This window comes from Caloenas nicobarica, chromosome 1, assembly GCF_036013445.1.
Source record: "Caloenas nicobarica isolate bCalNic1 chromosome 1, bCalNic1.hap1, whole genome shotgun sequence".
Classification (NCBI taxonomy): domain Eukaryota; kingdom Metazoa; phylum Chordata; class Aves; order Columbiformes; family Columbidae; genus Caloenas; species Caloenas nicobarica.
Genome location: NC_088245.1, coordinates 69036524 through 69061643, shown reverse-complemented (window position 1 = coordinate 69061643; position 25120 = coordinate 69036524). Strand labels below are relative to the sequence as shown.

The 25120-nt window shown below is 41.4% G+C and overlaps 1 protein-coding gene across 3 annotated transcripts in view; it reads left to right on the top strand.

Moving 5' to 3' along the window:
* The window catches only part of DENND5B (DENN domain containing 5B), a 117392-nt gene that overhangs the window by 44040 nt on the left and 48232 nt on the right, over positions 1-25120 (top strand). For 2 of the 3 annotated variants that reach the window (XM_065631950.1, XM_065631958.1), the window contains 2 exons: positions 10109-10218; positions 15359-16025. In XM_065631950.1, the coding sequence (XP_065488022.1) occupies positions 10109-10218; positions 15359-16025 (777 nt within the window). Of the gene's footprint in view, positions 1-4104; positions 4171-10108; positions 10219-15358; positions 16026-25120 lie in introns of all 3 variants that reach the window. The other variant, XM_065631966.1, reaches the window with a different exon arrangement.

The following is a 25120-nucleotide window of genomic DNA, read 5'->3' as shown; positions in this document are numbered from 1 at the left end:
AAACCAATTTTCTAGACCTCAAACATGTGGGCTGGCTCTTCAGTGAGTGTGAAGAGGCTGTCCCGGCCCAGGGCGTTTTTAAGTTGTCAACTTGAGTGCCACCGTTGGGTCGTGGATTGGGCTATTTGAGAAGAAAAGTCTTCAGAAACTGGGAACAGCTTCCTTCTGGAAGGTACTGATGGATGTAGAAGATGGGGTTTCACTGGCTGGGTTCTGCGTGCTGATTAAAAAAAATCAACCATGAGTCCTTTGGATCCTCTTTGTGGCTCAGCGCATCAAGGGACAGTTCTTGGGGACTTCAGAAAGCAAGAGTTTCCTTTAAAGCAGAAAAGTCTATTGCCCAGCGTAACGGTGCTAAGTCCAGGGAACTGAGGCCTCAGGCTTGTGTGAGACGGGCAAAGAAAGTCCCCAAAAAGCAAAATCCCAAACCAAGCATAGCTGACTAATTGAGCTGCTGGACGGGCATCTTCATGCTCTGTTTATGTCAAAGTTGATTAGTGCTGAAAATGATCCAGGCCAAATTAAGCTTCTTTCTTGTACTGATTTGCAAATGGAGCTTAATTACGGTGGCAGAAGTTGTTGTCAGTGAATTTATTTGCACTCTGCTGTTGTGTAAATGCAGCTCTGGTGAAACTGCTTATAACTTCAAGTAACGAAACACCTGAAACTTGCCATCCTGATGATTCAAGGGAGGCTAATTTTGGTACATTGTGTTATGGACATTGCAGAGTGGCTTAAAAAGAAAAATCCATCATAATATAGCCCAACTTAAAAGATAACCAAATGCACTGTAATTATACATATGAAGAATAAAAATAAAGCTACTTGTTCTTGTATTAAAAAGACCCCAAAGCAAAATTTACTGAAAAAAAATTCTCCTTTTTTTCCTGCATTCTTGGACACAAACATAAACAGTAATGGCACAGGGATTTTTAGGATGACAAGTTCTGGTTGTATTTTGGAGTGGCGGGGTGGTGTTTTGTTTGGTGTTTTGTTCTTGTTTTCATCTCCAGAAAGACCAAGTGTAATAAAGCAGATTTCGAGACAAGACTCTTGTGATACCTCTGTCCCATGGGAGTAGGGGATGAAACCTACTTTAAGATTCATTTGAATCGAAAATGATGTTTGCGAGAGCGTGTTTCCAAAACCAGTCTGAGAATGTGACATCATGTTTTAACACGGAAATCAGGTACATTTGAACTTGATCCTGGCCTCGTAAATTAATAGAAAGCACAAGTGTGAAAGGACTCCTGTGCAAAAGGCATGACTGGAAGCCTGCTGTTGCGTTCAGTGCTCGGAGGGAGGCGAACGTGTGAAATGAGGAGTGGGAAACATGTGTTGTGCTGAGCAGGAAGCCATTTGAACTTCATGGAGGACGTGATGGCATCTAAAATGCCATAAATTCCTTGGCAGTTCAGCCCAAGCCTGCAGCCAGGTGCCTATTGATCCAAAGCCAGGGACCTCCTTGCTTGGTGGGCTTTGGCATCCTGCTGTGTTCAAGGACCTGAGCTGGTGTCTTGCTCTTCCTTGAGCATTTTTCACTCTGCCATTGTGGATGCACTTCTGGGAACTGAGAGATGGATTTCAAACCTTTCAGTTTCATATGGCCATGTGTGTTGCTCGTTTGCTACATAAGTAACCAAAAGGTTAGCAGGCAATTTAAGAATAATGATGTACAAAACTTAAATTTAAATGAACTTTTAATAGCTTGAATTGTTTTCTGTATTAGTAAAAATGCTTCTTCATTCCATATCATGTATTCAAAAAGAACAGCAGATTTGAATACAAAAATGCAATTAAAAAAAATGCTGCTGGCTTTGTATAAACGGGGTAGACCAAGGATCTCTGGGGCATACTTTCTATATACTGCCAACAGTGGATTGGGAGCCTGTACTTGGAAAGGCAGGGTGGCAGCAGGAACAGAATGAGTGAATTCCACACACCTTGATTTTTACACAAAATAAAGGCCCAAGGTGTAAATAATCCCCTATATTTATAGGTACAGGTCCAGTTTTATACCCACTCCACTGTTTTCTGCTAATATGTTCCAGCACTTGGGGACAGACTGCAGAGTAACTGTGTAGGAGCACCATGCCTGGAGTACCTGTTTGTTAAACTCCCCCTTGCCCAAACCACCATAATTTAAGCCATGACATTTTGGGTTTGACAAGATTATGATGCAACTTTATGGAAAAGGGATGGTGTAATTCATAGTTGTTTGCTAGTGTAGTGGGATGCCTGTGGTCTGTTGGCAGCTGGGATTTGGGGCTATTTTAAGAAGCTGACAGTGGTGATGCTGTATAATGTTACTCTGTAGGCAAATAAAGTGTTTTAATCAAGGTCAGAAGAAAGGGATGATAGTGAATTAAACTCTATAGCTTTTTTATCTTTATTTAGACTTGTGCAATAACTCAGGTGAACAAATCTCCTTTTTTAAACACATTTTTGAAATACTGAGAATTTTCTGAGTGAAATTAATTTGTGGCAATAATCATATTCCATTACATTTTGTGTGCGTAAAGAATTAGGCTGTACAACAGTGTTTGTAGCTCTGTATTTATATCATGTCAGTGATGTTCTGTTATTTGACTTCTTGTACAGGAGTTTTTGCATAACTTCTGTGACTGTTTAGCTATATGACTGATGATGATAAATGGTTAAAATACTGAAATGGGCAACAAAACCAGAACCTGTCCCAATGCATCTGGCTATGCATCCCTTTACAAATTGCCATCTTTCCACAGTTCCTATTACAGAGGCTGTGGTTAAGTCTGTGGAAGCTCAATGCCAAATTCCCTTTGCATGATAATGTTGTAGAGGACTTTTAGGGAGAGCTGTGAGGACAGCCTGGCAGAGACGCTTGTAAAGGCACAGTGGATATGGGTCATTAGCAAGGGGAGTCTACAGCTTTGGCAATTGTTTTGTTTCCTTTCATTTAAATATTTATACAACTTTTTAGTTCAAACAGCTCAAAAGTAGAATGAAATAGCTTAAGACATCTGGAGTGGCAAAATATCATCCTGCAGATTTGAATGTGGTTTATCTTTAGGTGCCTCCTAAAGAAATAAGAAAAATTATCCTCAAATACAAATTCACATCTAGACGTCCTTATTGAAAGAACTCCTGTGCTGAGGGTTGTCTTCCAGAAAATACAGCCTTAGCAGAATTATCTGGATCCTTTGAACTTATGCCTGGATTAACAGCTCAAGTAGGTGGTCATGGTGGAAATACTCTGAATTTATACCTAGAAACTGAATGACCGGAGAGGTCAATGGCATTGCAGCTTAAATAGACACTCTAGGTTTATAAAAATAGATTTAACTTGAGGAAGATTGTGTAATGCCTTTGCGTAGTGTATGAATGGGACTGTTTTTGTCGAAGGAATGCCATGGCATCTGTGAAAACATTTTTGTTTTTCTGCAGGAGTTGAGCAAACCCATTGGAAGAAACCTCGTTTAGACATGCTAGCAGGAAGCTTTTCCATTACAAGTGTCTTTTGGGGTAGCTGTTACTGGAAGAGATTAAAATTGTTCATCCAAGTTATAAAGATTACTTATTCAAATCTTTGTTTAAAACCACCCTATTATGAGACAAAAATGATGAATGAAACTATTGGGTAGCTTTAGCAAGTCATGAAAATGGCATGTAGTACAGCATTGAAGGTGTAACAACGTGGCTAACAGTATTATACTAAAGAAAACCTCTTGGGTTTAGTGCAACACCAGTTAAAGAACTGGTGTTTTTCCCCTCGAGTTTCACAAGCTCTGGAATGGCTCAATATATGAACAGAGCTGTGTTTCATAATAGGGAAGCTGTACAGCAGCCTGCTGTTTGAAGTGCCGAGAATTTAATCTTGTTACTAATTTTGACAAGTATTTCTACCGTGTCTGTCAGTGCATTCAACACCTTTATAGTAATACAGTCGCAGAGGGTTTTATTTATCACATGGATTTACCCTTTGGCAGTATTGGGAGGGAGAGAGGTTGCACAGGGAGTGTGTTTAATGTCTGCTTCATGTTTTTCCCTTCCCCCCGTACATTTGTGTATCTTTTAATTTTGTTCATACTTGCTTTCTTTTTTATCTCTGTTTGTTATGTTGTGTAGTCTTGTACAAATGGCTAGAAGCAGATCTCCATGGCAAGAGCTCAGATACTGCAGACAAAACCTCAGGTAAACAGGCATTGAGGACAAAAGCAATCACCAGGCCCTCTTTCTCTCTCTTATTTTCTGTTTTCCAACTCCCTTTGAATCAAATTAAGGGTTAGAGTTTAAAAATGAAACAAAAAATCCTCAACTTTTTCATTCTTTTACCTGATTTGAATCAATAACTGATAAATTTTAGTCTTTCTTCTTGAAGCTCTCTTGGCAGATGTGCTTCCACTCTCCAAAGAAATGCCACTGGGGGTGTCAAGTATATTGATAGATATACAAATTGCTAGATCTTAGTGTGCTTAGTAAATGCTGAACAATATCTTGCATGAGGCTGCTTTAGAGGATACTCCCCAAGAAATCTGACTGTGCTTAGCTATGTAGACTTGTGTACAAAGGGTACCGGAAGGTCCAGCTCTACTAGTTTCTGCTACTGAGACCCAAAGGTTCCTGACACCTCAAGGAAGCATATTTTGCAGTCTAGATTTAAAGAGATTCACACAGACACACAAAAAACCCCAAACCAAAACACATCCCCCCCCGCCCCCACCAATAACAACCAACCAACCAAAACCAACAAAACCCAAACCAGATCATGTAGATCAGGGGTGTCAAACTCATTTTCAACGGGGGCCACATCAGCCTCGCGGTGGCCTTCAAAGGACCGAATGTGACTTTAGGACTGTATAAATGTAACCACTCCTACACTTCTACAGTCCTAAAATTACATTCAGCCCTTTGAAGGCCATTGCGAGGCTGATGTGGCCCCTGGTGAAAAGGAGTTTGACACCCCTGATGTAGATGTATTGACAGGATACACAACCCACTATGGCTTCCTATTTAAATACGATCCATTAATCCCTTTACATGTGGACAAGCAAGAGGTGGGTTAGACCCTTCTCACCCCTCCTGCCTCCTGAAAAAGCTACCACCTTCTTATAGAAAACTCAGATTCTAAAACTTTGGAATGAAAGCTATTTTGTCTGTCTTGTCTCAGCCCTCCCTTTCATATCATTTCCCTCCTCCACTCTAAGATTATGAGATTATGTGGTCAGGAATAATGCCTTTGAGTTAACATCCTTGAACACTGACCGGCCTACCACTGCTGCTTTGGTCTCATGGTGAGACACAGAAGAAAAGCAGCAGAGCATAATTTCTGCCCTACTTAAACTATCCATCTCTTGAGCCTGACAATTAACAGCTTAATTGCTCCCCAGCCAAGCATTATTTTTCCTGTCTCCACATTGTTTTCTCACTCACATGTTGTACATCACTTGCTTCTCATGCAGGGTCATCCAGTTACCCAATGCTTACCCAAGTTCTGCCTTCAGGGAAAGAACATAGCTGGATGTGCCGGACACTTTTAATTAGAAATAACTATCAAAGAGGTTGCCACTGTGAGGTGCAGTACTGTGTGTTTGTCGTGCTGCCAGTATGTTCCTCTAAAAGAGTAAAAGATATTTTTATTTCTGTGGTGACAGGCATTCCTGTGTACGTTCCAGAGCCTGGAAGGAGAGACAGATAGCTCGCATTCTCTGAACCAGAGGGTGTGGGTGGAGGATGCCTCTGCCTATTTGATACATGTTTTTGTATGCCTCTGTGGCTGTGATAATTAATTAAAACAGATCTGCTTAAATGTTAAGATTGCTAAGTTTTTAAATAGGATCACTCATACAAAAGCCATCATGACTGACAACGTCACAACTGTAGCTGCATTTCCCTAGTAATTTTATCCTTCATCCAAAACACATAAGATGCTTGTTTTCTAATTTTGAGAAGTCTTTTGATTTTAAAATGAAACCAGGATGTTTTTTCTTGATATAGAACCCATCATTTCACCATTTGCTTTTAGTCTGAAACTAAAGATTCCTTTTAAAAATGAGTGCCTTTAAGGGAAAGTGCAAGTTGTTTAAAAGTACCATTACATAGGATGTAGTATCTAGTTGAAATGGAACTTGAATCTGACACATTTTACACAACTTAGAAAAATACTTGAATGATTAAAAAAAAAAATCCTGAAAGCAAAAGGAGTCCATTCAAAACCAAATTTTTAGTTTGCCTCTGATAGGCAGCTTACCGTACGAGATGTGCTGTTTGCATGAATAGGTACCACGCATCAAATACAATGTTTCTATCTGTATTCTTAGTACTGTTATCCAGCCATTAATATTTTAGAATATGGATTCAATTTGCATTTGATACTTCATTATTAATGTGCCTTGCTAATCCTGTTTTGGAAGCTAGCAAGCAAGCACTTAAATAAGCACATGCTAGGTTTAATGAAAATTTACTGTTTGCCTAGAATAACAGCTAAATAAACTTCATTTGTCACATGTGACTCCACAGTTCAGAGCTATCAAGGCTGAGATCTGATAATATCAGGTACCCTTTTGTCCAAATCCCTTCCCTCATGTTTGCCAAGAAGGTTTTGCTCCTTGTGGTTCTCTTCCAGCTGCTTGTCAGCGTGGAGCTGGGTGTCATGTTCCACATCGCTCATCTCATTTTCGTGAGAGTCGGGGTGTTTCCTGCTGGTTTGGCCAAATGATGACGCTTCACCCTGACATGCAAGCTGCTTTCTGTTGTATCCTTGTATTGTTTCCTTCCCAAATTATGTGTCTCTAAAAGCTTACCATGCCTGTCTTCTGGGGGCAGCTTTGTGTGGAGGGTGTAATGTTGTCCTTTTGAGTTAATGACCAGCTGATTCACTCCAGTGTGGTTTCTTGGCTCTTTTGTCTCATGATCACTGATTGAGAAAATTATATTTTGTGTGTGTCCTTTACCTCTAATTTATGATTTTTTTTAAACCACCATAGTAGTAAAATACAAACCCTGCAGAGACTCTTCAAAGGTAAGTTATTTGTGCCATTTATTTTCCTGGACAAAATGAATCCATGTTGTCAGCCTACTAGAACATTATTACTGCTGGTTTTGGTAAGCTGGGTTTCTTAAAGCAACATTTGTGTTTCATAAAGAGAACTTCTTAGACATCTCTGACATCCAAGTGACTGTACAAGTATTTACAGCAACATACAAATTATTGGTCATTTCCAAAAGGTGATTGAAACCCTAATTTGTCATGATTGCTGTGGTTTATCAGCAAATATGCCTTGTTGATCTCCACTGGTTCCAGATGCTGCTACAGTATTACCTGTCAAGATGGGGGGGGGCGTTACTAGAACAGCAGAAAATCAAGGATTTTCCTGCTCACATATCCCTGGTGATATAATTTTTGGTCTAAGATGGAAATAAGTACAGCTCTTTCTGGTGGGGTTAGCAACGGAGCCATCAAATTAGGAGAAGATATTTTCCTGTGGAGAAGCTTTCCAGGATTGGTTCCCAAATCCCTTTGGATAGTCTGATGTACTTCCAGTGTTTATTCTGTAAAACTTCAGGAATCAGTGGATGACATTTTATCTTTAATGCCCCTGCAAAGAACTTCTGGGCCAAAAGAAGAGGTTGTTCTACTGCCATGTTCTGTAGTAGAGTGATGGTCTCTGTTTTGTGTACTTCAATCTGAGCTTTACAACTGAGATGGAGAGGATCTTCGTAGAGCTTGTGCTCTGGACTGCCATAGCAGCTACTAACAAGTCTGGTTCAGTTTAGCAGATGTGACGAGCTAATCAGCTAAACCCTGACATGTCTTTTAATTTGACCCAGTTTAGCTGATACTTTCAGTTTTCTTTATTTCTGTGATGCATACACTTTTGCTGGATTTCTGGTTTGCCTTGAGCAATTCCAGAAGCATGCTGGATTCCCTGCCAGAGCTCCTCATATCTCACCATTTACATTTATTCTTGCCCCAGGAAATATGGCTGCAGCATTGCATCGTCTTGGACCTTTTCTCCTCTCAAATACAAAACGTCCTTGTAGAAACTTATTTGCTTTTTTCCCTCCACGGTAATCCACAGAAATCAATGAGACATAATATTGAAAACATAACGCTGCAATGTGTCTAAATAATGTGTTAAAAATGATGAACCACTGTAAAAAAAAAAAAAAAAAATTACCTGTATCCTTAGAAATCTGAGGTCTTTTGGGAAGGAAAAGATTTTTTTGAAGCCGTTCTCTGAATGCATTTGCAAGCAAACGCTGTCAGAAGAGCGGGTGAGCTCTCCTCCGCCTGGCTCCCAGCTCGGTGCGGTGGCTCTTACAACGGGGCAAAGCGCAGTCTCAGCACAGCTCCCTCGCACCTCCCGAGGAATTTCCACCTGCCTACACGCATCCTCATGGAGGGGAGCTCCAGCGGAAGCCTCTGCTTCCCCTTCCTGACCGAGCGGGCGGCTGGTGTTGGTGTAAGAAATGCCTGACCTTCACCTCCTCTTCCTCCACCTGTCTCTGTTGTGCAGATGATGCTGCGGTGGCCCCGGTACTGCAGCCCCTGAGAGACTGGGCAGCTCCTGCCCTCGGCATTGAAGATGTGTTTCATACAGCAAATGGTTTTTAACCCTCCTAAAACTTTGCCTGGATAACTTTTACCTTGTGAATTGCAACTCTTTTTTTTTTCTCTTGTGTTCCTCCCAATTATCTGCACACCCTAAGTTCTGCCAGACAAAGGCTGAGAAGCTCTGCCTTCAGGTGTCAATTTGTACAGAAATTTACTTGGATTAATTCACTCTGAGCCAAATGACAGTGTAGACTGTGCTTCTCATGGAGCAAAGGGCACGTCCCAAATGGCTGTGGCCTCAGAAACCTTTGTGTAGCTGCTGAACTGTGGATTTTGCAACATCACTCAGAGTCTGCTTAACTGCACAAAGGTTGGGTTGTCATATCTACCTCAGCAAGCGCAAATTATATTCCCACAGTCCATGTCGTCTTCAGAGAGGGGTTAGTGAGGCTAGCAACTTGTAGTTTAACATTTCTGCAGGAACAGTGGATTGCCTTTAGAGCTTGCCAAGTGATTGAGTATTGTCTTCATCCAAAACAACCTCTCATTAAAAACATTAATGACATATTCATTCTGTGTTTAAGTATAAAGATAAATATATATATAAAGAAAATAAATCCAATTCTGTTTTGATAACACATTTTTTAAAGTATCTGTTTAACACTAAGTCCCAAAAGGTGCCTTTGCATGCCCAGTAAGGTTTGGTGAAATATTTAACATTGTAAACTTCAGGCTTTCATTCCATTCTCCCCTCTGAGGTGAGAAAGGAACTGGACAAGAAAGACCCACTTGTAGTCTAAACCAATAAGTCTGAAATTAGTAACCTGGTATCTGAGAAAAGTGTAGTAGCTGGTAGTGTAACGAATAGTTTAAGAACTTCTTATTTTAGTTACTGTGTTGTATACTGTAGACTGTCCAATGATGGAAACTCCATTAGCAATATTACTGTGAAATACACTGTTCGTATGCTGATAACTGGATGCATTTCTGCTTGAAGTCTAATTTCAGTCTTCCTCTTTGCACTTGCTGAATTCTTTGTGTGGAAGAAGTCTGTCCTGGAAATTTGATGTAGGAAAAAAAGATATGTTTAATCTTCACACAGGACTTGTGACATAAAAAAGATCCTTGAATGATTTATAATAGCTGAAAGGTGCTCATACTTTTTATTGTTTATAAGACAGTTTCTAACAAACTTCAGGGAAAGTGCTCTTTCAGCATTTAAGTCAAGTCCTCTCTAGATATTCATGCTATATGGGAAGATGGAGAATTCAGCTGATTGCAGGGCCTTTTTCTATAAAACTCCAGCATTAATTTTTCTCTTAATGATACATTTCCATGTGGTAAATACTGACCTGTAAGCTCTGTCGCAACAGTAATAAGTTTTTGTGGGAAAGAGGGCAAGATCAGACTGAACATGCATTTTTATGTTTCTCTTTTATAAGTAATACATCTGTTGGGAATGGAAATGCCCTTCAGATTTCACCAAAAAAAAAAAAAGTGAAAGTAAGCTGCCCAGGCAAGCTCTCTCTGAAGCCTCACTGCTGTGATAAGTCATTATTTCTTCATTTGTTGCAGGAGAGAATTTTGACCAGAGTCCCTTAAGAAGGACCTTCAAGTCCAAAGTTTTGGCCCATTACCCTCAGAACATTGAGTGGAACCCCTTTGACCAGGATGCCGTCAACATGGTAGGTAGAGAAATTCTCTCCTCAAGCTGCTTTCTGACAACTTCAACTCTCCAGTGGTTCCTGAGCTGATTACAACCAGCCCATGTGATGTGATGAAGAAGGTGCTTCCGCTGGTACTAGGTGCATCCACGAGGCATGCTGGTTGAAAAGCTTTAGAGGAAGAGGTATTTTGAAAATACAGAATACTTTCAGGCATAACAACAGCAAAATGCTGCATTTCCTTTCTTAGTTCTAGTTAAGTCTACCACGTGATTAAACAAGTCTAACCACAAGCTCGATGTCTGGCTGAGAAGGGGTGCAGTCACCCCAGACATGTATCTGCAGGTGGGAAGGAGGCAAACCAAACAATTTTTAAGATACACAAAAATTTCACAGGGACATTAGTATAAAAAAACCCCCACCTTGATGCTGCATATAGCAAGGGAGAGAGGAATCTTTACTGAGAAGTTGGAACTTGCCTAAAGCATGGCTTGGTTTAGGTGGTCACTTTAAATGGTGCCTCTGCACCAGTGCATCTTCTGTACATCTCTTTCCTCTCAGCTGAATTTGATGTGGGTTTGTCTGCGTGGTGAAGGGAAGGGAGGAGGGAACAGCTGTGGGTAGTGACAGCTAAAACACCGATAATTCACTGGAAATTTTCCCAAAGAGTTGATACTCAAAGGATGTTCCCAAAAATCACCAAAGCACTTGTTAAGAGCATATCCTGACAAAGACAACAGATTACTGGTATTTGAGCTTCCCAGTACAGAAAATGCTGTTTGTGTTATAATTTAAACAGCCGTTGTAATAATAACATTAAAGCAATATTACTGATTCCAGCTGTTTTCAAAACTATTGGGTTTAACTCAAAACTGGAGAATTAGAAACTCCTAATTTTCCACGATGTGCTTCACATTTGAGCAGTGTAGGACTACATGCTAGCTACTTCAAACCAGAGCCAACCTTGGTGTATGATGCAGGTAAGAAGTCAAGAGAATCTCGTGTCCCTCACTCTGATGGAGAAACAGGGAACTGCAATAAAAGGGCTTTTGTAAATGCAGTCTGAATTATGTTCAGTTCACATTTGAAACTTCTCTGCAATTGTGAAGGTGTAGGAGTCTTCAAAGTTCATCTCAGTTTCCACTGAATTTTATTTTTTTAGCATCGTGCCAAATATTTAAGGTGAAAACCCAGGAGCTGGAAGTAGCAGTGATGCTGAGAGCTGATACTCTGGCACTTGCACATGCACAGAAAGGCAGAGATGAGCCTGCTACCAATATCAGTCACTTTGCCCACTAACAGCTCAGCACTTCTGTCCTCTGCTTCCAAATGTGCATTGATGGAGATGATGCAGTATTTGGGCAGGTCTCCACATCACTTTGCATATACAGAAGAGATGAAGGACTCTACACGGTCTTTCATCAGCACAGTTAAGATGCTAATAACTACCAAGGCTACTTTTGCCTTTTAGTTCTGCCTTTGAATTAGGGGTGTTCAGAGGAGAAGTGATGGGGGATGTGCAGCAGGAATATGGCAGCAAAAGGCAATAGCTGGAATTGCTGCATTATGCGTCTCTCAGGTTGCGGTTGAAAATATCTAGTATTCATGAAGTGTAATCATATTATCAGACAAAAATGGAATAACAAAACCAGCAAGAGACCTATTAAAATAGTTGAACTGAGCTGCATTCAGCTGAAATCAAATAGCTGAAGAACACATCTTTCATTTGCAATGTATCTTGGAGGGAAAAAAAAAAGACGTTTACTAACAGCAGCAGTATTTAATGGTCTTTTAAATAATCTTTTGGAAAACTTCTTTATTGTTTTGATCTGAGACATCATTTAAAGTAATACCCACCTCCACAGAATCCATTGGAGCAATTATTGGCCTTTCTGATCTTGCTTTGCTGTATTAGTTCCGCCTATGTTTTGCTTTATGTGAGCTTCCAGAAGCAATTTTCCTTAGAGGAGAAAATGCATAAATCCTTGAAGGTTAGCTTGTGAGAACTCTGGCTTTGCTGGATGCCTAAGGAATTTCAATTGCCTTCTGAAGCCATCTTGTTGCTTTAAAAATAACCCCCTGAATTCCCAAGAAATCTCTCTGCCTGTGAGTCTTGTTTTCTCTCCCTTTCAAAGTATATGGAGTTCCCTTTAATAGGGAAGTATTTATTTTCCCTCCACTGCTTTTCGTGTTTATCCCTGCCTAAGGTCACATACTTTCTTCTGTGGCCACTCTGCAAGTAATGTGTTGTACCAAACTGAAGTTCTCAATAAAGAGGAAAGTCAAGTTTTTAGGAAATAAACCTCCTATTTTAGCCCATCGAGGTATATAAATCTTTTCCTGTATTTCTGGAGTCCAAGGAAGTATCATCTGTTTAACATGTCATGTACTGAAATAAAAGAATTGAAGGTTCTGCAGTGTAATTTGAAGGAACAGGTTTTAATACAAAAAAAAGAGCGCATCTTTCTCTCCACCCTCTCACCCACAGTGCAACTGAGGTATGGAGCCTGCTGCCACGGCATGTTGTGAACATTAAAAATATACAGAGGCTTAAAAAGTGAAATACGAGAATCCGATGGAGAAGAGCTGAACTGATGCTAATGGGCAGTGGTCTAGAGGGGACCTTTGGTTCAGAAATATCTGCACCTGGTGATGGCTGGGAGGAGGAAGGAGGGAGGGATTACACAGCGTGTGTGTCTTGCCTTTGTGTTCAGGAAAAGGGTATCTCCTGCTCATCACTTGTAGAGGTGGAGTATGGATAAGTTGATATCTTTCTGTCTGTCATTGTGCGCTTTCCTTTTGTTTTTACAAACCGTGTTGATTGTAACCCTTATGGCAGGTATGATTCAATTCCACATTTTTCTGCTGGTGGATATGTTTAAACATAAATAATAAAGTGCTCTGAAAACCAGAATCCCTTCCTTTCAGCGGTGATCTTGGATAGTTTTCTGTGTTAATACAAAGACACAATGCAGGTGACTGACTGCCATTAGCCAGCCCGCTTCACCAGCAGGCAAAGCTTTCAACCCCCCTGCACATCCCGAGCTGCTCTTCCCCGGCACTCTCCTGTGGCACGTGTGACAAGCACGGATGAGAGGGGAAGTGATTGATGTCCAAGGCACCAAGATGAAAGTTTTCATGCATTAACTGCAAGTTTGAAGCTTTCTGTATTGCTGGAAAATGAGCACAGGCCCTTCCTTTTGATCTTAGCTGTTTAAGTGATTCTTGGTCATTCTTCCCTGCCTCTGTGTTTTTCTGTCGTCTTTCTTTCCTTGCTTTTTCCCGTGTCCTCTTGTAGGTCTAACAACAGTGGCAGTTCTCTGTGCCAGGGTCTTAGAATGTCAATATTCTGTATATGCTGGGCTGTGGCTGAAACTTAAGATGGGTGTCCCTTCGTGTGTGTATACTCAGTATATAAAAGACGAGGGAATGATAACTGAGACTTGGAGGAAATTTATGTAATATAGCCTTCTGAAATTATCTCAGCTGGTCTGAATTTCCTTGATGCTTATCTCTTCTTCATTGTACCAGTAGATATCATTTGCTTTTTCTGTAAAGTGAAAAAAAAAGTATAATCTTTGACAGTGTCAAGATTAAAACCTATGATTTTGGCCTGATTGGATTTGATAAGGCTCTAGCTGCCATTGAATGCCCATATTCTAGAAATAATTTTTTATTAAGCAAGCCTGCCAAAAAAAAAAACTTAAGAGATAATTATTGTGCAGAATAAATTTAAATAAAGCATGAGAAGGATTTTTTACTACTTCTTTATTGGAGAAGGCATAATTGTGGCACTGCTGTTAATGCCTCAAAAAAAAAATCTTTCGAATGAAAATGAGGCTGCTGTTCAAAAATGGTTCAAGCTGCAATTTCAAGGTTTGTCAGCAAAGCTCATCAACTGAATTAAATTCTACCAACTCCAAGCTACTGATTTTCCTATACATCACCTTTTAGAGGAATACATAAGAACTGTCCTAGATAACTTAACTTAGGGGCTTGCTAGCATGTTGTGGAGTGATCTGGACCACTTGCCTAAATCCCAGTTGGGCAGGTAGCAGCTTTATCAGGTTGTTCAATGGTCTCTGCAAGATGCACTGGTGAAGTTCAGCATAGGATGTGCCTGAAAATATACAATTATTTCACTTCACCTCTTCCACCATCAGAAGAACTTACTCCTGGTCAAGGTGAGACATTAGGGGGTGCACTCAGTTGTGTCTATGTTCACATCCCTTGGGAAAGTTGCCTTCTCGTGTTACCTTTTGGAACAGGAGGAGCACTTTGAAGGGTCTCCCTCTCTTCTTTTATTTTCTTTCTTCAGATGGAAGGTACAGAGGAAGCTTTAGTTCTTCATTTATAAACAAACTGATGTAGCTAGAGCATAAGGAGTTTTGTGCTGAGGCACATTCAAACAAGCTTTGCTGGATGTTTATTTTCTGTCAGATGGCTGATAGAATTCCTGAGTAATGCCTGGAAAAATTCCTCAAGCTATCACTAGCGCTATGTTCCGGAGAAACACCCAGTGCAGTGGAATCACTGCAGAAGATTTCGCTGAGTGGTAAATAAAAAATGAAGCTTTCATAGATTTCGTGTGGTTCCACTCACCTCCTCTACCCACCTCACCCCCCCGCTTCTTCCACTGTAAGCAATTTTGTAGTACTTAAGGAAGAAAGTCAATTTAATAGCTGTCAGTCAATTGTTTTTCTTTCTTTTAAGAAAATACGGGAAGATCAAAGAATTTCAAGAAATCTGTAATTTTAATTCGGGGTAAAAGATGCTCCCTTGGCGCTCTGATTTTAGATTACTATGGGAATGATATATGCAAATGAGAACAAAACTGGATGTCTTTATGTGACGTTTAAGTAAATGAGACAAAGGCTCACAAAGTGACAATAAATTTACAAAGTAATGAAAATAAGTCATAATGACTTAATAGATTGGTGATTTTTTGAGGGTGTTTTCCTTTCTTCAGTCACGCCTAACTCTTAAGTAGCATCAGTTTTAAGCTGTTTGGTTTTGGCTTACTTTTCAGGGGAGTTATGTTTAGTGATAACTGGCTTGTTATGATGTGGTAGAAAAAAAGAATGTACCTGTGAAGCAGAAGTAACAAAATAGAATTGTAGCTTAGTTCACTATATCTATTTCTTTTCTTTTCTTTTCTTAGCTGTGTATGCCCAAAGGGCTCTCTTTCAGGACCCAGGCAGATAACAGAGATCCACAGCTCCATTCCTTCATCATCACCAGAGAAGATGGCTCTCGTACGTATGGGTTCGTGCTCACGTTCTACGAGGAGGTCACGAGCAAGCAGATCTGCACAGCCATGCAAACCCTCTACCAGATGCACAACGCAGAGCAATACAGCAGTGTTTGCGCCTCCTCCTCGTGCAGCATGGACTCCCTGGCCAGCAGCATCGATGAGGGTGACGCCACGTCCCTCGCCAAGCTCCAGCGGTACAACTCCTACGACATCAGCAGAGACACGCTGTATGTCTCCAAATGCATCTGTCTCATCACCCCTCTGCCCTTCATGCAAGCCTGCAAGAAGTTCCTGATCCAGCTCTATAAGGCAGTGACCTCCCAGCAGCCACCACCTCTGCCCCTGGAGAGCTACATCCACAACATCCTCTATGAGGTGCCCCTGCCGCCCCCGGGGAGGTCGCTGAAGTTTTATGGAGTTTACGAGCCCATCATTTGCCAGAGACCTGGGCCCAGCGAGCTGCCACTCTCTGACTACCCGCTGCGAGAGGTCTTCGAGCTGCTGGGCCTGGAGAACCTGGTCCAGGTTTTCACCTGCGTTCTTCTGGAGATGCAGATCCTTCTGTACTCACAAGGTGGGTGCTCATCTGGTGATGCATGTTGGGTCTGTTCCCAGTGGGCAGTTCCTGGGCAGCTGCAGCCACAGGAACTAATGTAAAGCTGTTGATTTTCAGTGGATTTGTGAAACGTGAGAATGTAATGCAAAAATGTGAGAGGTATTAGTCTGTCCTAATGAAAGAACTAAATAACTCTTTCTCCAGGCAGTCTAGATGCCGCTTGTTTAATTATGCATTATATTTATCACTTGCGACAGCTAGCAATAGAATTCAATTATTATCCTTACATTGCCCTTGATCATATTGCAAGACAGCAAGAAACTAATCCTATCTTCTGCAAAAATACCAGCAGAAAGTAATGTTTTGCAGAAAACACTCTCGCTACTTTCTTTTTCGAATTTCAGCAGATTATTGAAGTCCTGCCTCCCATATGATGGATAGGTTCTAGTTAGAGCAGTGAGAGTTTTTTAGCACTTAGAGGCTGAAATTTTAATGCTGGGTTGTAACCGAGTGGAGTAACAGGGCATCCCTTTGTAGCTCTACTTAAGGTATTTGGGAACTTTTCTCACAAGGATGCTGGTACTTCTTGAGACACTGAAGACTGCACTTGGCAAAGGCTGGCTACATTGGCAGAGGTTGCTTGCACAGCAAGCTTTTGAAAATCTAGCCTGTACCTTTTCTCTTCTGCTTGTGTCTTTCTGCAATAGTGTGATAATTTCCTGCAAGTTTTGGGAGTCTTGACATAGCACTCGGCACACTCTGAGGTTTGACACTCCTGTTACGGTGTCCTGTGTGATGCTGGTTGCTGTGAGTCTGGCCCTGGTGGTATTTGGGTACCAAAAGGTACGTGTTGCTGCCGTTGCAGTGCATCAGAGTGCCTAAACAAGTCCAGTTCCAGTTTCCTGCTGTCTTTCAGGGGGTCCTCTAAACTTTTTGGAGGTTCCTCTAAGCCTCGCTGGATGTCTGTCAAAATTATTTGGGTTCCCAAGTGGCTTCTGTAATGCTGACCCTAAATTTGTAACATGTACCTCAGGGAAAAAGTTTGGGGGGTGGTTTCATCAGACTAGAATGAAGAACATGAAGCCAGGAGGTACACATACCTTTTAACAGAAAGAAGAGAAGATGGCGAATACCTAGACTTCTTAAGAGATGTGTTTGAAGCAACATCTCAAAATCAGACAGCTTGAAATGGAGAGGAGGGAGAGTATGGGAAGTTGTCTAAAATGAGTACAGGTAACGAACCTCAGGCTTCAAAAATGAATGCTTGGGTTTGTCATCTGAAAGAAAAGGTCAGTAAGTGTGTAATAGTAATACTAATGAATAAGTGACTGAGAATGAGAAAAATGTTCAGGGAGGTGGAAAGAGGGTGGTACTTCTGAAAATGACTGAATTCAAAGGATTGTCAGTTCTTTGCAGAGCACTTCTCCACACGGACTCCAGGGGTTTGCTTTGAAGAACTGAAAATGAAGGGCTTTATCTGCTCCCAGTTTGAAGTACGCGCAGAAATCCTGCTGTTAGTTTTGATCAGGCTGCTTTCCCCCTCCTTTCTGCTTCTGGGTGTGTGTGCTTCCCCCTTTCTTCGTCAGTTTGAATCATGCTGCATCTTGACACTAGGGCTGGACATAAAGCTGCAACGCCACTGAGATACCTCCCCATCCCAGCTTGTCATTCCCACACTGGCCGTGGACTCATTGAAAATCGAGTTTTTCATGTAAGCTGGTGGCATTAGGAAAAATCTGCTTGTCAGATTACATTTTAGTGATATTTTGTGCAGACAAAGAACAGCCTGCAGATACATTACTTGTGCAATAGTTCTCAAGACAGATACAGAACGTCCACTAAATAATTTTGACTCAATTTTTAGTGCCACCAGAAGTTATATAAATAAGCGTTTTTCTTCCAGTTGCTGGCTATAATTTAAGGGTTTACTTGTTGGGTTTTGTTTGGTGGTGGTTTTGTTTGTTTGTTTTTACAGTGTGTGTTGGGGTTTTTTTGGGGGGGGTTGTTTTTGTTGTGTGTGTTTGGTTGGTTTTTTTAAGAAAAATAAGATGGTGAGGATTAATTCTCCCCACCCTCCAAAACTTAGATTCCGCCCCCCACTATTACTGGTGAATCTGGGGATGTCCTTGACATGACCTTTACATCTCTATCTAATATGGACACAACTTGATGGTGCATGGGGGAAAGCATACATTTTTCTTAGGAAAATACTGTGATTATGTAAATAGCATCATAATGCTGGTTCCCAGAGGTGAGGAATGTGGAGTGGAGGTCAAGTGCAAAGCCTCTGTTTTGGCGTATCCTGATAGCTGAGTGCTTGGCTAACTGTGCGCTGTGGCTTCTTTTAAATGTCAGACTTGCAATTCCTGAAAGAGGAAAACAAAACAAAGCCACTTTTTTCCTATTTGAGATATAACTAGACTAGATTGCACTGAAGTCTCCTCTCTAAGCTTTGAGACCCATCAGGGAGAAATGCTTTCTTAATTCCCAAGTTCTTTCAAGGCAAAAGATGAAAAGAAGTTGTTGGCTTACGTGTCTCTTGTTCCAAAGTAATGAATGAGGGAATGATTTTGCAAATTTGTCCTTCCTTGATTTTCTGCTTGGAAAGAGGATGGACTTGCTGGACCGTGTTTCCAGTGGCCTGGCCTTGCTGAACTCAACAAGAGATTAAAACATAATCTTGTACCCTTGAGGTGCAATTTCAAGCAAGATAGCATTATGAACCCAAAGTCAGAATTCACTGAAATGCTGCCATACTCAGGTAGAGCACTGGACCAAAACCTACCCCAGTTCACCAAATTATTTCAGAGAGAGTGCTGCTAATAGCACATGTGAAAAAAAAAGCTGGGTTTTTTTTGTGATTCTCCTAGCCTTGTTGGAAGGAAGCTTTTCATTCAAACTTGCCAAAGCTTTTGTTCTTTTTTAAAAACAAAGAATTATTTTGGAAGGCTAAGTGAAAAAAATATAAATTGTTGCATAACCCTGACCATACAATGAGCCTGCTGGCCGTATACTGAGAACCTGAAACTTCTCACTAAACATCTGACCACTAAAGGCAGATTACTTTTTGTGGCCAAGAAGGATTAGGAGGGATCTGAAGACTACAAACATGGGGAACAAACGGCCGAACGGCTTTAGTCCCAAACTGTATATGCCAGCATGGGCAGTGGGCTGCCTGGCCAAAGGATGCTGCTCAAGTGCAGTTGCACCTGGTTGGTGATAACAGCAGTGAAGGGCTGGCAGGAAGGTTGCACAGAGAACTGTATTGGCTTTTCTGGAGTGTTTTTTCTCTAGTGAACCAGGAGTTGATGATGAAAAAGTTTATTTTTAACCCTGTAGCTGAGGCATAATGTTTCCAGCAGCCTGAACAAGGCATCCAACTAAATGAAGGGGTGAGGGTGTCGGGCGACTTTACCCAGCTTGCCCTGGATGTGTTCCCAGCACGATGCGAGAGTGTCTGGCACAACTCTGCGGTGGGGACAGGGCCAATTGGTAGCTGTTTGTACCATGGCTGCAACTGTCAACTTTGGGTATCTAGTTGCTCTGCTCATAGTGTCCCATTACTTGGGAAAATGAAGAGATTGCAGTGGACTGTAACTTGACTTTGCAGCTGTGGTGGTCAAGCGGAGTGGTGGAGGGACTGATGTGAAAGAATGGTGAGCTCACTTTTTAAGCTCTTTCATTCCCAAACATTTTAGACTGCAGGCAACTGCCTTAATCCTCAATTTCTCTCAAGTTTATGGTTTAAACTTCAAAGCAGCCTGGTGCTAAGGAGCTATCACCATGGCTTTGAAAACCAGAGTTTGGGAGCTGCTGGTGTGGATAATTATGTCCTTCTGAGGCAAAAGCCACTATGACCAAAGCATTTCAGTCTGAAGGTGTGAAACATCTCTGCAGCTCGGGAGCAGCAAACGGTGCTGGGGCAGCATTAGGGCAAAACACAGAACAAAGTGAGGACAGCTCAGGAGCTGGCAGAGACCTGTGCTTGTGCCCTAAATAGCAAGAACAAAAAGACAAATCCTTAATGTTAATGGAGACAGCATGGAGTTCCAGGGAGTTAATCAAGGTCGCTATTGGTGGGCAGATGTAAGAGACTGCTCAAAGTGCTGACATTGGCCTACAAAGGTGGTACAGAAAGCTGTACCTGAAAGCACTAGAAGCAGAACTCCCGTGGCTTCAGGTTACATCTTCCTGCAATTAGAGGATGCTTCTAAGTTTGAAAAGGGCCAAATTTTAACAATGGGACTTTGAAAACCAAGGGAAGGGATTAGATGTTTTTCCCTGCAATTCTTCAGGGTGCAGTCTTTGGATTCCAGCCTTATAAACTTGGCCCTCTAAAAAAATCAAAGCTTGGATTATGGTGTGTTCCTGTGACTTTCAAAGGAAAGTCATAAGAACTACCAGATTTCCAATAAAGGAGAAAAAACTGATATAGTGTCATACTTGTTATCACTAAACAAGGCACACAGCGTAGCACACATCTTAACATTGTGTAAGCTTGGAGCTTACAGACTTGCAGTTATGAAACAGACTTGCTGTTGTAGTTCTGTTAAGTGTATTCAATTGTAGAAATTAATACTCTTGCAAGTGCCCTTTATTTTATTCAGAGCACAGCTCTCCCATGCAACTGTGAAGATGTAAGGGTATTGTGAATGTCCAGGCTCCCAGCAGTGTCCAAGTTAATAACACTGCAATAGCTGCTAGAATTTCCCAAGGATCGGTAACAAAACGCCACTGGCATGAGATGTCTGCTGGAGAGAGATGAATTAAACTATGGGCTCTGCGGAAACCTCGGCAATCTATTTTGTATGTCTGCCTTTCTAGGGATTTAAACATGTGAGAGAATGTGTGGATGAGACAAAGATAAACTTCTTAGAGCTTAGGCTATTTCTACTCATTATAATTTTGAGCATTTTCCAAGTTGTTTTTCAAAGGGCTTGAGTAATTGCTTCTCAAAGATTGAAATATTATTTCCATTTTTTTTTCAGTCTTAGAAATTATAATACAAATGACTATGCATATATATAGTCATTGCTTAGAAAAAGGTGATGTCTGGAAGATCTTTCTTACAAAGTCTGTTTTGGGGGAGATATTTTAAAATGAATACATGCATGATATGTTTGCCTTTTAAAGCATTTTTACACCAAAGAATTACGTAGAAAACCTTTGCTCTTCTCTGCTCATTATTTAAATAGTTGCACTCTGCACAGGTATTCATCAAAACCAATGGGAAGCTACTGCAGAGCTAATGGTGAACAGTTTACACATGGAAAAAATGTGTCTGTGCTGTGATAGAGACCCAAGTTTAGGGCCTCAACAGCACCACAGCCAGAGGAGACTGCAGTCTTTGCTCCCCTGGAAAGGAGACAAGTAATTGGATAGAATAATCAAAGAATCAAGGATCTTCTTGGTTGTTAACTTAGGTAGAAAGACGGATCCATTTTGAAATTAAAGGTTGCTCAATTTTGTTAGCTGAAGTAAAAACAGCCTGAAAAGTCAAGTTTTTAAAGCAGCTGGAAACAAGGAGAAGGAGCTAGTACAGGTCTGTACCACAGCTCCACTCCAGTTGGTATTAAAAGAGACATGTAGAGGAAGATTTAGCAACCACTTTTAATACTATGCACATGTGCAAACACACACTCCATCACCTCTCTGCTTTTTTAAATTAGAACATACGATCTTTCATTATAGAACATCTTTACCTTTTAAGAATGATGGGGGGGGAGAGAGGGGAGGAGAAGTTAAATAAGGCCTTTACCTTCCAACTGTGGCAAACACCAGATAAACAACACGGCAGACAAAAGTGATTTTGAGCAAAGCTGTTGCCTGCTGGAGACTGTGTCCTCCTGGCTGCCCTGGCCTGGAGCTGCTGCCCACCCAGGAGGCTGCTCTGCCCCTTCAGAGCTCCCTGTGTCATTAGGGGCATCTTCATGAGTCCTGCTGCCACCTTGCCAGCTTGGCACAGACTTTTGCCCTGCTTAACCATGCTGGCAATGGGAGCTAATTCAAGTTGTCCTGTGAAATAATTCTTAAGGTGGCTCTTAATCAGAAAATAATTTATGCTGAACCACTGATGGCAGGCTGTGACACAGATAAATTGTATAAATGGAAATTTATTGAAGTGGAAGTGATTTTTTTCCATTAAGCATTTGCCAACGGGGAAAAATGTGAAGAATTGGCCTCGGTGAATTTCAGCCTCAGGATGTTTCCCTTGGGGCAGAGCTGACCCCCAGGCTGAGAGGCTAATTCTTAGTTCAGGCAATTAGTTGCAGGCTTGTCTTTTTCATCCAGTGTAAGAAAAGATGTATTTTCAAATTTGCATAAATTGCTGCTCTGCTTTTGTCTTGTAACTCATGTCCTGTGTCACTCACTGGTAAATGCCCTCTTCCATCAGAATAAAGGGCACTGAGATGCTGTGGGTCATTCTGCAGGACAGTCTGCTGTTTACGGCCCTGTGTCACCAACCTGTCCAAGTTCCCTGAAGGCAGCACCGATGTGAGGTGATTACTATGGCAAATAAACATCCCCTGAAGCATTTTTGTGCATTTTGGCTGAACTTCTCTTGAAAATCACCTGGCCTGGATTGTCAGTCATCACAGCTGCCGGTACACAAACCAGATGAAAGATGGAAGCTTCCAGGTTGCTTTGAAGTCTGTGACACTTATATGCGTTGCTTCTGTGGAACTGTTGAGAACTGATTCACAAACCTTTGCTTTCATGAACAATTTTTGTCTCAGATGTGAAATTTCAGATTTCCTTTTTCATCTGCAGTATGCTGTACATAAACACTACAGATCTGAAGGTACTGAGCTACTAGACAGCTCTCATAACCATCATATACCATTCCTGACTCACGCTCGGAGCTCAAAGCATAATATTAATTTTTATTTGCCAGTTTTTCCAATATACCTGGCTCAGCTATTCCAAAAATAGCTGTTGAACAGCAATTGCTTGTAATACTTTGAGTGTAGAGGGAGCATATAGAAAAGCTATTAGTCACAAGAATGTTTTATAGCCAGTTCAGGTGTTTCCCACTGATTCATTGGTTCTCAGTAAGGTTCATTGTTTTTTTTTCTTTTTTAAAATTTTTTTCCTTTGTTGTTGGCTTTGTTTTGTTTAAAACTATTGCTTAGAATTGTTTTGTTCCTTTTGATAAGGTAGTCTCTGAGAACATCATCTGATTATCATCTTCCAAGATCCATATTTAAAAGGTGGCTTTGTAAAACCGTGGTTATACTTTATGCATGTTCAAAAAGCAGCAGAGGAAAGGAAGTGGTGTCCAGGTAACCCATCTTTTCCAATGCTTTCAAATCTTATGTGAAGTGGGACTTAAAAAGGAATAGAAAGAGGAAGCATTGTTGGTTTTTAAAGCACCATAAAGGATATAGAAGATCCAGGGTGAGGCTCCAGCTCTGCAGTAGGCTTCTGTGTTACCTTTGGTAGGTTACTGGAACAGAGAGCTGGAAAACCACTGGACTGTTCCTTCATCAAGAAGGCTGGGTGTGTTGGGACTTGAATAACACAGCAAGAACTAAGTTTCTGGTTTGAATGAGTGTGTGTGCTCTTACACATGCCTTATGCTGAAAAATCCTGTGTCTGGGTTATTTGCTGAGAAGGTCCCAGGTGAAATTCTCTTCTCTTTGATTATAGTTAAAGATTTGAACCTGTTTTGGAGGTAGCTCCTGAATGAGGGAGGTCTTAGCTGTTCTGGGCAGGGGTAACATTGATGTCCCTTTTCCTTTTCAAAGGACCTTGTAGCGTGGGAAGGATTCTGAGATATCAGACTCCTTTGTAGCAGGAAAAGCAATTTTTATGTTGAGCTTTGTGAATTGCTTGACATCTCAGCACTTCTATACCAAATCTGTAAAATGAAAGGAGAAGGATTATTTTGTTTTGTTTTTCTCAGTCACTGCCTGTGTTTGGACTTAAAGCTCTTTGGGATAGATATTTCTGCAGGCACAGTATCTGTTGTAATACAGTGCTGATAGATTATTGTCCTGTTATTGTATTATGGAGAATTGACATCAAGACAAACTTGTAAAATTTTGTCTTCTTTTAGAAAAACATAGTTGACATTCAAATGCTGAAACCATTTCCATCTCTAGCACGAAATAGAGATGTGTAATTATGCAGGAATCTCTCAGGGTTTGCATTCTAAGCATTACACTGTACTTTGCAAGCCTCGTGAATGTTTCCAGACTTTTGTAAAGCGTGGCTGAAACGCAGCACTCGTGCAGCAGAATGCTGAGCCACGGCAGAGCAGGTCCGTGCTGTGGTTACTTGTCCTGTGCAGGGACTTGGCCAAGGACCCCTGGCAGAAGCTGCCAGAACAAGGGCTTGGATCCAGAGTCTTTGAACTTGACTTAGTTGCCCTCTGCACTTAGGGGGAAGGTTAAGTATGAGAGACAGACCCATGCCAAATCCAGCTAAGCAGTTGTTAGGAGGCAGCAGTTGCAATAGAAGCCATAGGGGCCACTTTACCTTGGGATTATTCTCTCTGTGCAGTTTCTCTTGGAAAATGCCCTGTGTACAAATTAGAGATTTAGCTCTGAGCACAAAGAACTTGCTGTAGTGGCTGTGCTCCCTGTCCTGGGGAAGGCAGGATAGTTCCCTGTCCCAAGATGGCAGGGTGTGAGACACAGGTATAGCTGCCAAGCAAAATAAATACTGCACTCTGCTATTAGCACTTCAGGAGTGGTAAGAAATGAAAACTGCAAAGAAGAGAAGGACATAACAATGCAAGTCAGAGAGATCACGGAATAGTTGGGGTTGGAAGGGACCTCTGGAGATCATCTAGTCCAACCCACCTGCTAAAGCAGGTTCACCCAGAGCAGATGGCACAGGAATGTGTCCAGGTAGGTTTTGAATGTCTCCAGAGAAGGAGACTCCACAACCCCCCTGGGCAGCCTGTTCCAGGGCTCTGGCACCCTCAAAGTAAAGACGTTTCTCCTCATGTTTAGGTGGAACCTCCTGTGATTCAGTCTGTGCCCACTGCCCTTTATCCTGTCATTGGGCACCACTGAAAGGAGCCTGGTCCCATCCTCTTGACACCCACCCTTGGGAATTTTATAAGTATTTATAAGATCCCCTCTTAGCCTTCTCCAGGCTGAACA